This window comes from Mobula birostris, chromosome 5 (genome assembly GCF_030028105.1).
Source record: "Mobula birostris isolate sMobBir1 chromosome 5, sMobBir1.hap1, whole genome shotgun sequence".
Taxonomy (NCBI): domain Eukaryota; kingdom Metazoa; phylum Chordata; class Chondrichthyes; order Myliobatiformes; family Myliobatidae; genus Mobula; species Mobula birostris.
In genome coordinates this window covers 99,714,220-99,728,580 of record NC_092374.1, presented here as the reverse complement: position 1 = coordinate 99,728,580, position 14,361 = coordinate 99,714,220, and the positions used below count along the sequence as shown (strand labels likewise).

General features: G+C 43.7%; 1 protein-coding gene across 1 annotated transcript in view; it reads right to left on the bottom strand.

Moving 5' to 3' along the window:
* Positions 1-14,361, bottom strand: part of dnah2 (dynein, axonemal, heavy chain 2) — a 609,335-nt gene that overhangs the window by 340,673 nt on the left and 254,301 nt on the right. Inside the window, exons 18-21 of the mRNA XM_072258532.1 lie at positions 13,309-13,488; positions 9,473-9,620; positions 7,460-7,652; positions 2,247-2,447 (exon numbers count right to left, since the gene is read on the bottom strand). Of these exons, the coding sequence (XP_072114633.1) occupies positions 2,247-2,447; positions 7,460-7,652; positions 9,473-9,620; positions 13,309-13,488 (722 nt within the window). The remainder of the gene's footprint in view (positions 1-2,246; positions 2,448-7,459; positions 7,653-9,472; positions 9,621-13,308; positions 13,489-14,361) is intronic.

Sequence of the window (14,361 nt, the reverse complement as noted above, 5' to 3'; positions counted from 1 at the left end):
TGAGACATGTTGGTATAACTTTGGCAGCGCCCTTCCGAGGTTGGCCTGGTTAAAGTTCCCGGATGTAATGAGCAAAGCCTCCAGATACCTGGTCTCAAGTTCACTGATGTTGGCATACAGTATGTTCAGAGCACACTCCACGTCCGCCTGGGGGGGAATGTAGACTGCTGTCAGTATGACCGATAGTAGGGACGACACTTCACCGACAGGTGTTCCAGGTCCGGGCTGCAGGAGCTTGTCAGGGCCACTGTGTCCGAGCACCACCCAGTGTTGATCAGTAGGCAAACACCACCTCCCCTCGTCTTGCCCGAAGGCGCTGTGCGGTCCATCCGATGGATCAAAAATCCCTCCAGTCGGATGGCACAATCGGGAGTGGCAGGGGAGAGCCAGGTCTCGGTGAAACAGAATACACAGCAGTTCTGCATCTCCCTGCAGTAGGTGAGTCTCCCTTTAAGATCATCCACCTTGTTCTCTATGGCTTGCACATTAGCTAGTATCAGCCATTTCCACTCTGAGAAAAAGGCTCTGGCTTCCACTCCAACTATGCCTCTTATTTTATACACCACCATCAAGTCAGCTCTCATGCTCCTTCATTTAAAAGAGAAAACTTCTAGCTTGCTCATCTAATCCTCATAAGACACATACACCAATCCAGGCAGCATCCTGATAAATCTCTGTATCCTCTCCAAAGCTTCCACATCCTTTCTATAAATGAGGTAACTGGAACTGAACACAATTCTCCTAGTGTGGTTTAACCAGGGTTTTATAGAGCTGCAACGTTACCTTACGGCTCTTGAACTCAATTCCTTTACAAATAAAGGTCAACACACTATATGCCTTGTTAACCACCCCATTACTTATGTGGCAACTGTGAGGTTCTAAGGGCGTGGACCCCCCAAAATCCCTCTCTTCCTCCACACTGCTGGCAATCTTTTACAAGTATCACGGAATCAAGTGATTGATAGTAGATTTGATGTTTGTCAAGAGAGAGAACTCCCAGTAACCACTGAACCTTGAAATTGATGGAGTCTAATATAGAGTCAACACTTCATATCTATGTTTCTATTGTGCTGTCTATCTTAGACCCTATCAATAGCACAGCTGGGAGAGTCAGATATCAAATAAAGATTTAATAATTGTCTCTCAGGTCGTGTTCAGCACTTCAAAAACTAATTATTCTCAGGAAACCACAGTATGCAGCCCGGGGAGATTAGCAGTCTGTTGACTGTTGCTCAATACACACAAGTCTTATGCAAAGAAGGTGGCCATTCTGTCCATCCTGTTTATTCACATTCAAGTTTAGAGCAAGAGAGATCGATCGGTGCTCCTGCCATCTGTCACTGTGCAGTGCTCCTGGTTGTTAAGGAATGAGTGACTACAGTCCTGTCTTAGGAGTTACAAAGGCCCCTAGTTCAGAGCATTGATGAGTTGTAAAGACAATGGAGGGAAAGACATCCCGTACCAGTAACTGAGGGTGGCTGGAAAGAGAGCCAGCACAATTGTAGGAAGATACTACAAGCTGGTACAGTAGCATAGTGGTTCTTACACTATTACCATGTCAGTGACCCAGGTTCGATTCCCACTGCTATCAGTAAGGAGTTTGCACAATCTCCTCATTACCATTTATGGGGGCTTCCCTCGGTGCTCCGGTTTCCTCCCACGTTCCAAACACGTACACGTAAGGGTTAATTAGTGAGTTGTGGGCTTGCTATGTTGGCACCGGAAGCATGGTGACACTTACAGGCTGCCTTCAGCACATCCGTGGACTGTGTTGGTTGTTGATGCAAACAGTACATTTCACTCTATGTTTTGCTAAGGATAACACCAGGGAGCATAATTTTGAAGTGATTGGAGGGAAATATAGGGAGGAATGTCAGAGTTAAGTTTTTTGTTACACAGAGGATGGTGGGTGTGTGGAATGCCTTACCAGAGTGGTGGTAGAGACGGGTACATCAAAGGTATTTAAGAAACTCTTAGACAGGCACATAGATGATGAAAAATGGAGGACCATGCAGGAGGGAAGGGTTTGATTAGGGGTTCCTAACCTGGGTACCACAGACACCCCGGTTAACGTTAAGGGTCCAGGGCATAAAAAGGGTTCAGAACCTCTGCGTTAGATTGACCTTAGAGGGCTTCTACTGTGCCATTGTATTCCATGTTCCATGTTCTATGTTCTATGCAACAAATAGAGCTGATCAGCTGCAGACAGGGCTATGATACAGGTCTAGAGCAGAGTGATCACTCACTTTTTTCTGTTCTCTTCCAGGAACCCGAGTAAATCCATCAGCACATTGCTTGCCATCTCACTCAGTAGGGTGGTGAACTTGTTCTGCCACTCACTGCAGTGCTGGACGAGGGAGAACTTGAGTGGAGAACAGTCCAGGAGCACAAACTGAATCTGTATGACCGTCTCTTCCTTCTGCACATTGTTGGCCACCTCTGTGTATCTGCAAACAAAGAGCAGAATTGCAGAGGGATGACGTGTGCAACTTCAGTGACAACTGAGATCCAAAAAGGAATAAGCAAGTGCCACAGTTCAGGAAGCAGGAGGGTAAATAACGTCATTCTGATTGAAGCCAGAGGATTGGTGAGTTGCTTGCTAGGGCTCTCCACTTTGGTTCCATTCATCATCCCAAGTCCTAACTCACAAATGCTGGAGGAACTCAACAGGTCAGGAAACATCTATGGATAGGAATAAATAGTCTACATTTCAGGCCAAGATGTTTCACCAGGAGAGTGATAAGCCTTCCTTCCCAGTCCTGATGAAAGGTCTCAGACTGAAACGTTGACCATTTATTCTTCTCCATAGATGCTGCCTGGTTAGGTGAGTTCCTCCAGCATTTTGTGTGTGCTACTCTGGATTTCTAACAACAGCAGAATCTCATGTGTTTACCATTAAATGATGTTTTTCTCACTGACAATAGGTAAGCCATAGCATGGTCAGTCTATGAAAAATCTTATTAATTTTCTCTTTCACATCCTTCAGCAATGATCTATAGCCCCTTATTACTGATTGGCCAACTTCTGTAAAACCTTTACATTGCTATTTCAGACCCCTACAAGGTTTACCCATCCCAGGAAGGAGTTGAAGTTCCTTACGCTTTTCTTCAGAAGTGGAAGTGTTGCACCTTGGATGGACAAACTAGAGTAGGACTTACACAGTGAACAGTACAATCCTGAGGAGTGCAGTAGAACAGAGGGACATGGGGATACAGATCCATAATTCCTTCAAAGTAGCAACTCAGGCAGACAGGTTCATATAGAGAGCTCTTGGCACACTGGCCTTCATAAATCAGAGTATTGAGAACAGGAGTTGAAATGTTATGTTGAAGTTGTATAAAACTTGGTAAGGCCAAATTTAGAGTATTGTGTGCAGTTTTGGTCACCTACCCACAGGAAAGATATGTAAAACTTGAAAGAGTGCAGCGAATTTACATAGGTATTGCTGGGGCTTGAAGACCTGAGTTATAGGAAAGGGTTGGATAGGTTAGAACTTTAATCCCGGGAGCATAGGAAAATATGGTATGTTGGCCTTCATTAGTCAGGAATTTGAGTTTAAAAGCCACAAGGTAACGTCAGAATCTGAATCAGGTTTAATATCACCGGCATATGTTGTGAAATGTATTGTCTTTGCAGCAGCAGTACATTGCAATACATAACAATACATAATAATAGAAAAAAATGTGAATTGCAGTAACTATACAGGGCCTATAAAAGCATTCACCCCCCTTGGAAATTTTCATGTTTTATTGTTTCACAGTGAATCACAGTGGATTTAATTTGGCTTTTTTGACACTGGTCAACAGGAAAAAATACTCTTTCATGTCAAAGTGAAAACAGAGCCCGACAAACTGGTCTAAATTTATTACAATTATTAAACACAAAATAATTGATTGCATAAGTATTCACCTCCTTCAAGTTAGTATTTAGTAGATAGTCATTGTCATAGTCATACTTTATTAATCCCGGGGGAAATTGGTTTTCGTTACAGTTGCTCCATAAATAATAAATAGTAATAGAACCATAAATAGTTAAATAGTAATATGTAAATTATGCCAGTAAATTATGAAATAAATCCAGGACCAGCCTATTGGCTCAGGATGTCTGACCCTCCAAGGGAGGAGTTGTGAAGTTTGATGGCCACAGGCAGGAATGACTTTCTATGACGCTCAGTGTTGCATCTCGGTGGAATGAGTCTCCGGCTGAATGTACTCCTGTGCCCAACCAGTACATTATGTAGTGGATGGGAGATGTTGACCAAGATGGCACGCAACTTAGACAGCATCCTCTTTTCAGACACCATCGTGAAAGAGTCCAGTTCCATCCCCACAACATCACTGGCCCTACGAATGAGTTTGTTGATTCTGTTGGTGTCTGCCACCCTCAGCCCGCTGCCCCAGCACACAACAGCAAACATGATAGCACTAGCCACCACAGACTCGTAGAACATCCTCAGCATCGTCCGGCAGATGTTAAAGGACCTCAGTCTCCTCAGGAAATAGAGACGGCTCTGACCCTTCTTGTAGACAGCCTCAGTGTTCTTTGACCAGTCCAGTTTATTGTCAATTCGTATCCCCAGGTATTTGTAATCCTCCACCATGTCCACACTGACCCCCTGGATGGAAACAGGGGTCACCGGTACCTTAGCTCTCCTCAGGTCTACCACCAGCTCCTTAGTCTTTTTCACATTAAGCTGCAAATAATTCTGCTCACACCATGTGACAAAGTTTCCTACCATAGCCCTGTACTCAGCCTCATCTCCCTTGCTGATGCATCCAACTATGGCAGAGTCATCTGAAAACTTCTGAAGATGACAAGACTCTGTACAGTAGTTGAAGTCTGAGGTGTAAATGGTGAAGAGAAAGGGAGACAAGACAGTTCCCTGTGGAGCCCCAGTGCTGCTGATCACTCTGTCAGACACACAGTGTTGCAAGCACACGTACTGTGGTCTGCCAGTCAGGTAATCAAGAATCCATGATACCAGGGAAGCATCCACCTGAATTGCTGTCAGCTTCTCCCCCAGCAGAGTAGGGCGGATGGTGTTGAACGCACTGGAGAAGTCAAAAAGCATGACCCTCACAGTGCTCGCTGGCTTGTCCAGGTGGGTGTAGACACGGTTCAGCAGGTAGACGATGGCATCCTCAACTCCTAGTCGGGACTGGTAGGTGAACAGGAGGGGATCTAAGTGTGGCCTGACCATAGGCCGGAGCAGCTCCAGAACAAGTCTCTCCAGGGTCTTCATGATGTGGGAGGTCAATGCCACTGGTCTGTAGACATTGAGGCCGCTGGGGCGCGGCGTCTTCGGCACAGAGACGAGGCAGTACGTCTTCCACAATACAGGAACTCTCCGGAGCCTCAGGCTCAGGTTGAATACATGGCGAAGTACTCCACATAGATGAGGGGCAAGATGCAACGTTGGTAGCAATTACAGCCTTGAGTCTGTGTGGATAGGTCTCAATTAGCTTTGCACATCTGGACACTGCAATTTTTCCCCACTCTTCTTCACAAAACTGCTCAAGCTCTGTCAGATTACATAGGTATTGTGAGTGAAGAGCCTGTTTCAAGTCCAGCCACAAATTCTCTATTGGATTCTCAATCTGGACTCTGACTTGGCCACTCCAGGACATTAATTTTGTTGTTTTTAAGTCATTCCTGAGTAGCTTTGGCTTTATACTTGGGATTATTATCTTGCTGGAAAACAAATCTTCTCCCGAGTCACAGTTCTCTTGCAGATGGCATCAGGTTTTCCCTCCAGGATTTTCTTGTATTTTTTCTACATTTATTTTGCCCTGTACCTTCATAAGCCTTCTAGGGCCTGCTACAGTGAAGCATCCCCACAGCCTGATGCAGCCAGCACAATGGTAGGGATGGTGTGTTTTTGATGTGTGGTGTTTGGCTTATGCCAAACATAGCATTTAGTTTGATGGCCAAAAAGCTCAATCTTGATTTCATCAGACCATAGAACCTTCTTCCAGCTGACTTCAGAGTCCCCCAGATGCCTTCTAGCAAACTTTAGCCGAGATTTCATGAGAGTTTCTTTCCAACAGTGGCTTTCTCTTTGCCACTCTCCCATAAAGCTGGAACTGGTGAAGCGCCCAGGCAACAGTTGTATGCGCAGTCTCTCCCATCTCAGCCACTGAAGCTTGTATCTCCTCCAGAGTTGTCATAGGTCTCTTGGTGGCCTCCCTCACTAGTCCCCTTCTTGCACAGTCACTCTGTTTTTGAGGATGGCCCACTCTAGACAGACATAAAGCTATGCCATATTCTTTCCATTTCTTGATGATTGACTTAACTGTACTCCAAGGGATATTCAGTGACTTGGAAATGTTCTATTCATCTCCGGACTTGTGCTTTTCAATAAGCTTTTTGTGGAGTTGCTTAGAGAGTTCTTTCGTCATCATGGTGTAATTTTTGCCAGAATACTGACTCACCAGCAGTTGGACCTTCCAGGTTCAGGTGTATTTTTACTATAATCAATTGAAACACTTTAATTGCACACAGGTCTCCAAAAACAAATCTCCATTTAAATAATAATGTGACTTCTAAAACCAATTGGCTACACCCAGTGATGACTTGGTGTGTCATATCAAAGGGGTGAATATTTTTGCAATTAAATATTTTGTGCTTTATATTTGTAATTAATTTAGATCATTTTGTAGAGACCTGTTTTCTCTTCGTTGTGAAAGAGTGTGTGTGCATTTGTGTGTGTGTGTGTGTGTGTGTGTACGTGCGCAGAACAGTTAAATAGGTAGTGCAAAAAATAGAAATAAAAAAGTAGTGAGGTAGTGTTTATTTCTGATCGTTTCATTGTAGGAAGAATGAGGAAGCCTTAGAGAGGGTACAGAGGAGCTTTACAGGATGCTGTCTGGCTTGGAGAGCATGTCTTATGAGGAAAAGTTGAGTGAGCTTGGGACTTTCTCTTTGGAGCAAAGGAGAACGAGACCTGACTTGATAGAGGTGTACAAGATGACAAGAGGCATAGATCAACTGGACAGCCAGAGACTTTTTCGCAGTGCAGAAAGGGCTAATATGAGAGGGAATCATTTTAAGCTGATTGGAGGAAGTATAGAAGGAATGTCAGAGGTAAGTATTTAACACAGAGAGTGCTGGGTGTGTGAAACCACCCAAGGGCATTTAAGAAACTCTTAGTTAGGCACATGGATGATAGAAAAATGGAGGGCTATGTGAGAGGGAACAGAAGAGTTAATTGAGCTTAGAATAGGTTAAAAGATCAGCACAACATTATGAGCTGAGGGACCAGTACAGTGCTGTAGTGTTCTATTCGCTATATACAGATTCTGTCCTGTGTCTCTCCACCTCTGGAGACATGTTTGTGCCTAGACTCACACAAGAAGTGAACTGTGGTCAGAGGACTGTAAGAACCCATTGTTCTTCAGCAAGATGGTAAAGGGGCTTTGACTGGAGGGCAGAAATAACATTTAGTAGAAAAACCCCTCACCGAGCAATATCAGCGTCAAAGGATGAGACAGCGGGTTTGAGGCGCTGGTAACGGCGGATGAAAGAATCTTTGTTGATCTCCCAGATCTCACGGTAGGTATCCCAGGTTTTCAAATAGTTCTGAAGGTTGGAGGCATTGGTTGCCATGCCGTTGCTGATCTGAGCTTGGATCTTCTTAATCTCCTCATCATGCTCTGCAAGAACAAGATGCATTACATCATCAACAATTATTTTGCACCTTTCCCATTGTGAAATCTCCTGAGATCCACCACTGGAGTGCAAGCAGATGCTAGGGTGTGTGATCAGAGGGTCAATTAAGGAGACATAATTTAGAAGGATGTTGCTAGGACTTGAGGAACTGAGGCACAGGAAAAGGTTGAATAGGTTACGACTTCATTCCCTAGGGTGTAAATTAAAGAGGGGAGATTTAATAGAGGTAGACAAAATTATGAGGGGTATAGACAGGGTAAATGTAAGCAGGCTTCTTCCACTGAGGTTTGGTGAAACTAGAACCAGAAGTCATGGTTTAGGGGGTGAAAGGTAAAACACTTAAGAGGAAACTTATTCGCTCAGAGGGTGGTGCAAGTGTGGTATGAGCTGCTAGCAGAAGTAGTGCAAGCTGGTTCAATTTCAACATTTAAGAGAAATTTGGATAGGTACATAGATGGGAGAAGTATGGAGGACGACTGTCCAGGTGCGAGTCAATGGGAGTAGACAGAATAACAGTTCAGTATGGACTAGATGAGCCAAAGGGTCTGTTTCTGTGCTACAATGCTCATGACTCAAAGTGCCAAGGAGCATGCCAAGAGATGACAAAAAGGCAGGATGGGAATTTCAGACGTAGCCAGTGGTGTCCCCATTGAAGTAGAGACTCTGCAGGAAATCACATCTGAAGGAGCAAGGAAATCCAAAGTACAAAACATACAAGAAACTTGCTCCCAATTCCTCTCTACGTTTCAGAAAGATGGTCTATTTGTGTATGGTTTGGCTTAGTGAGTTGTGGGCATGCTATGTTGGCGCAGGAAACATTTCAACACTTGTGGGCTGCCCCCAGCACATTCTAAGACTGTGTTAGTCTTTGACACAAATGAAGCATTTTCACTTTATGTTTTGATGAATATGTGACAAATAAAGTTAATTTTTTATCTTAATTATTAAACAATAACACACACTGCTGAATGTTACATAACACCAACATACTGTATTTATACCAAATGGAAATTAAATGATGATTGCCACAGCCACACAGGTTATTATTTCTCACTGTAGATGTGCACATCTCCATAAAACACCCTAAAACATGGGAGCAAAATTGGGCCATTCAGTCCAACAAGTCTACTCTGCCATTCCATCATGACTGATTTATTATCCCTCTCAACTCCATTCTCCTGCCTTCTTTGATGTCCTTACTAATGAAGAACCAATCAACTTCCACTTTAAATATACTGAGTGACGTCCTCCACAGCCATCTGTTGCAATGAATTCCACAGATTCACCAACCTCTGGTGAAAGAAGTTTCCTCTCATCTCTGTTCTAAAGGAATGTTCTTGTATTCTGAGGCTATGGTCTCTGGTCCTATACTCCCCGACAATTGAAAGCATCCTCTCCATGTCCATTCTATCTAGGCTTTCAATATTTGATAGGTCTCAATGCTGCATTCTTCAGAACTCTGGTGAATACTGACCCAGGGCTATCAAACACTCCCGTTACATTAACTCCTTCGTTATCAGAATATTTTGCGTGAACCTCCTTTGCACCCTCTCCAATGCCAGCACACCTTTTCTCAATGAGGAGCCCAAAACTGCTCACAATACTCCATATGAGAAATAGTGACACATCCTCCTGCCATTATGATTTCACAAACTCTTACATGTTGTGATATAATACGTAACATGATGGAATCTCAGGCTATGATGTATTGTGGTGCAATATTTCATGGTGTAATAACGAAGAGACAGATGTTGTGGAGGACCCATGGTAGTGAGGAAGTGGAGGTCTCGTGGCCTCTGCTTACCAATGTTTAAGATGATAGATTGCAGAGTAGATTTCCTCTGGGTCAGAAGTTCTGGTATACGCTTGAAGACACTGAGGGAGTTCTTAATCTGATTGCTAATGTGGTTGACACAATTGGCAAGTTTAGAAAGTGTAGGCGAGAACTCCACCTAAATGAATCAGAATCAGAATCAGGTTTATGATCACTGACATATGTCATGAAACTTGTTGATTTGCAGCAATATGCAAAATATACTAACAATTATAATAAGAAATATATATTAAAAAAGATTAATAAATAGTGTAAAAAGAGAGCAAAATTAATGAGGTAGACTTTATGGGGTCACTGTCCATTCAGAAATCTGATGGCAGAGAGGAAGAAGCTGTTCCTGAAATATTGAGCATGTGTCTTCAGGCTCCTGTACCTCCTCTCTGATGGTAATAATGAGAAGAGGGCATACCCTGGGTAGCGGGGGTCTTTAATAATGGATGCCGTCTTCTTGAGGTATTACCTTTTGAAGATCTCGATGGTGGGTTATCTAATGCTCATGATGGAGCTGGCTAAGATCAAAACTTTCTACTGCTGCTTTTAATCCTGTGCAGAAGCTCCTCCATTCCAGATGGTGATGCAACCAGTAAGAATGATCTCCAAGATATAATATCAGGGAAGATCAGAAATAGGATATGAACAAGTGTAGAATACCAGGCCATTGTCACAGGACAAGGCTTGCAAACTCTGTTCATTTTCAATTCACCCCTTCGCTCCAGTGAGCACCCAATCTGTCCATTCCTACCTTGTAACTGAGATGCTCCAATCAACAGGCAACAACCGCAGGGAATCTCTGCATGATTTCCAGTCCAGTCAGCTACTTCCAGTGGTGTAGCAACTGGAACAGCACATAAATTTCAGCTGTAGCCGAGCCAATATTTTCTCAACTTGTCAGGTGACATCCCAGCTCTGATATTCTGTGCCACAACTGATGAAGGCCTTCGTTACCACCCAATCCACCTGTGCTGCCACCTTCAGGGAGTTATGAACGTAGAATACAGATCACAGAAAATTAAAGCACAATACAGGCCCTTCAGCCCACAATGATGTGCCAACCTTTTAACCTGTTCTTGTATAGAGAAAGTTCTATATTGACCAGAAGCTCTGCATTGATAGAGATGTACAAGATGATGATAGGAAGCCTGCTAAGGGGGGACTGCCAGAGGCTTTTACCCAAAGTGGAAAAGGGTTTAGTTTTAAGGTGATTGGAGGAAAGTTGTCATGTAGGTTGATAGTGTTCTTAAGAAGACATATGGTGTTTTGGCCTTCATTAGGGATTGAGTTCAAGAGCTTTTAGGTAATATAAAATCCAAGTTAGACCACACTTGGAATAGCCAGCTTGGTCATAGTGGCCTCTCTGGGTCAAACAATGGTGTAATTGTTTATCCTTGACAGTGCAGGACACTGATGGATATTAAGAACATCGAGTAATTCAGGTTTACCCCACTAGCACGTTGCTGAATAGTGGCAGATCTGGACTTGTTGCGTGCCATGTCATCACCTGAACTTGTTGCATATCATTGATGTGCGAAGATGGTGAGCGGTCCCACAAACAGTGCAAGTCATTGTCGTGGACATTTTTATTGTGAACACGAGATCCTGTTGTTCATTGGTCAGTGCATTCCACTAGTTCAAAAAGGTGGCATCCATCATTATCACCCAGGACATGCCCTGTTCTCATTGCCACCATCTGGTAGGAGGTTCATTGGCGAGATTGATGCCAGGGGAGCTGCATTACCTTGGTTGTTGCATGGACCAGGCCCCCATGCCACGGTGTCGCCTGTCGCAGCCACCCAGGAGATAAGACGCCAGAGGCAGTACTGGGTTGGGGGCTGGTCCCTCCTGTTGGTACTGCCCTCCAGTGTTCACTTCATGGAAGACAAGCTGGACTGTGCCCAAATAAACTCTTCTTGAGCTTTCAGCCAGGTACAGGTATCAATTTTAACTGAGGTTTCAACAACAAACTCTGTCACCAGACTAGACATGCCTAGGCATCATCCCTGAAATCAAAAATCGGATGGCAGAGGGGAAGAAACTATTCCTGAATCACTGACTGTGTGCCTTCAGGCTCTTATACCTCCTACCTGAAGGTAGCAATGACAACAGGGCACGTCCTAGGTGATGGGGGTCCTTAATGATGGATGCTGCCTTTTTAAGGCATCGCTCCTTGAAAATATCCTGGATACAACAGAAACTACTGCCAATGATAAATCTGACTAAGTTTACAACTCTCTGAATCCTGGGCAGTAGCCCCCACATGCCCCCCATACCAGACAGTGATTCAGCCAGTTAGAATGTTCTCCATGGTATATCGGTTTGCAATATAAATACAAAGTTCAAAGTAACATGTATTATCAGAGTACATACATGTGACCACATACAACACTAAGATTCTTTTTCTGTGGGCATACTCAGCAAATGTATAGAAGAGTAACTGTAAACAGGATCAGTGGATAACAAACTATGCAAAGATAAATATAAATAAATAGCAATAAATAACGAGCATGAAATAACAAGATAAAGAGTCCTTAAAATGAGACCATCAGTTGTGGGAACACCAGAAATAAAATGAGTGTAGTCATCCCCTTTTGTTCAAGAGCCTGATGGTTGAGGGGTAATAACTGTTCTTGAACTTGGTGGTGCAAGTCCTGAGGCACCTGTACCTTCTACCTGATGGCAACAGCGAGAAAAGAGCATGACCTGGGTGGTGAGCATCTTTGATGATGAATTTTGCTTTTCATGTAGATGTGCTCAATGGTTGGGAGGGTTTTCCCTGTTATGTACTGGGGCAAGTTGATGATCTTTTAGGCATTGGAGCTGCCATACCAACCCATGAGCTAATACATATATATATATGCTGGACATCTTGAGCAGCACACACAGATGCTGGAGGAACTCAGCAGGTCAGGCAGCATCTCTGGAGAGTCCCGATTGTTAGAGTGATATTTTGGGTAGGTGATTTGTTTACACTTAAATGACTTTGGCCACCAGACTTCTATTTGACAAAGTACTGTGGATTGAGTCCACAACAATGCACTTCCTAAAAGGTGTGAATACCAGATGCTTCTGGCGCTGTAGTTTGACCTGATGCTGTAGTTTCGAAGACAGTATTATCTATACATTATAAATATTAATAGTCTTCTATGTTAGCACGGGAAATGCCAAATAAATGTATCGTGGACTTAACTTGCATTCCTAAAGGCTGTGGATACCAACCCAGACATGTTGGCATCAGAAGGAAAGGATAGTGTGAAATTTTGTATGTAGCTTCAATAGGAAACATTGTCCATGCATTGTCTATAACTTTTTAAGTAGCGATTGCCTTTGTGTTCAGCATATAAATATCGAGCCCACATTGGGCTAGCAGACCTTTCTACCGAAAGCGTCTCCATCCGTATGATGCCTGCTGTACCTTGTTGTGTCGAATAAAGAAGCTGCTTTGTATCTACCAGTGACTGTCTCTCTGGTGATTTCATCCACCCCACAACACTGGTGAACTGTTTATTCCTTTCTATAATTGTTGAATGTTGTTTCTTTTTATTGCATGTTGCATCAACACACAACAGCAAATTCCTAATACATGTAAATGTATAATGGCAAATAAAGATGATCCTTGATAGGAAGGGGGCACAAAGACAGGGCCAGGATCTGCCCTTCGTTTCTGGATTATCACCACTAGAGAAACTGGATCCTCTCACTCTCCCTGACCAAATCCCTCCAACATTGATTCAATTTGACTCACTGTTCACTGCACAAGAAGCTCACGCACCTCAAACCCAAGCTGGCCACTGAGCTGTGAAATTGCATACCTTTCCTGGAGTGCTGTCCTGGAGAACCACCAGGACCCTGAACAGTGCGTTGGGTGTGGATTTGGGATCACCATTGATGGCCTTGGAGAGCTCCAGCAGTGACCGCTTAATGTTCAGTCTGAAGGATTCTTCCACCAACCGATCAACCTTCTTGGCATAATTTGACCAAAAATGCTGCACCTGAGAGAGTGAAAAAATAAGGTCCATGGACAGGCTCTAAGCTCACTCATTTATAATGTTTACCTTTCAATGGGCATGTGATAGATAGAAGCAGCACACAGGTCAGGCAGCATCTATGGAGGGAAATAAACGCTACAGCACAGTGCAGGCCTTTTGGCCCATGATGTTTTGCCAGCCTTATAACCTTCTCTATAAGGGAGGTACAATAACATTTAAAAGGCACTTTCCTACATAGATAGGAAAGGTTCAGAGGGATATGATGGGTAAATATAGAGTGAACGCAAGCAGGCTTTTTCCACTGAGTCTAGGGGAGAAAAAAACCAGAGGACATGGGTTAAGGGTGAAGGGGGAAAAGTTTAAAGAGAATGGGGGGACTTCTTCACACAGAGAGTGGTGGGAGTGTGGAATGCGCTGCCAGATGAAGTGGTAAATGCGGGCTCACTTTTAACATTTAAGAAAAACTTAGACAGGTACATGGATGAGAGGTGTATGGAGGGATATGGTCCAGCTGCAGGTCAGTGGGACTAGGCAGAAAAATGGTTCGGCACAGCCAAGAAGGGCCAAAAGGCCTGTTTCTGTGCTGTGATGTTCTATGGTTCTATGAGCCAAACACATCGATCCGTACAGTACAGTACAGGCCTTTTGGTCCACGATGTTGTGCCAATCTTATAACTTACTCTAAGATCAATCTAACCCTTCTCTTCCACATAGCCGTTCATTTTTCTATCATCTATTTTTTGAGCCAAGACCATTTATCAGGACTTGTGTTTATGATAGATAGAAAGAAGAAGTGCAGCTGGGCAGGAGGAGAAGATGACGGCGCGACGCAGTGCGCGCAGCTCTCTGGTGAAATGATATTGTATTTGTAACTAG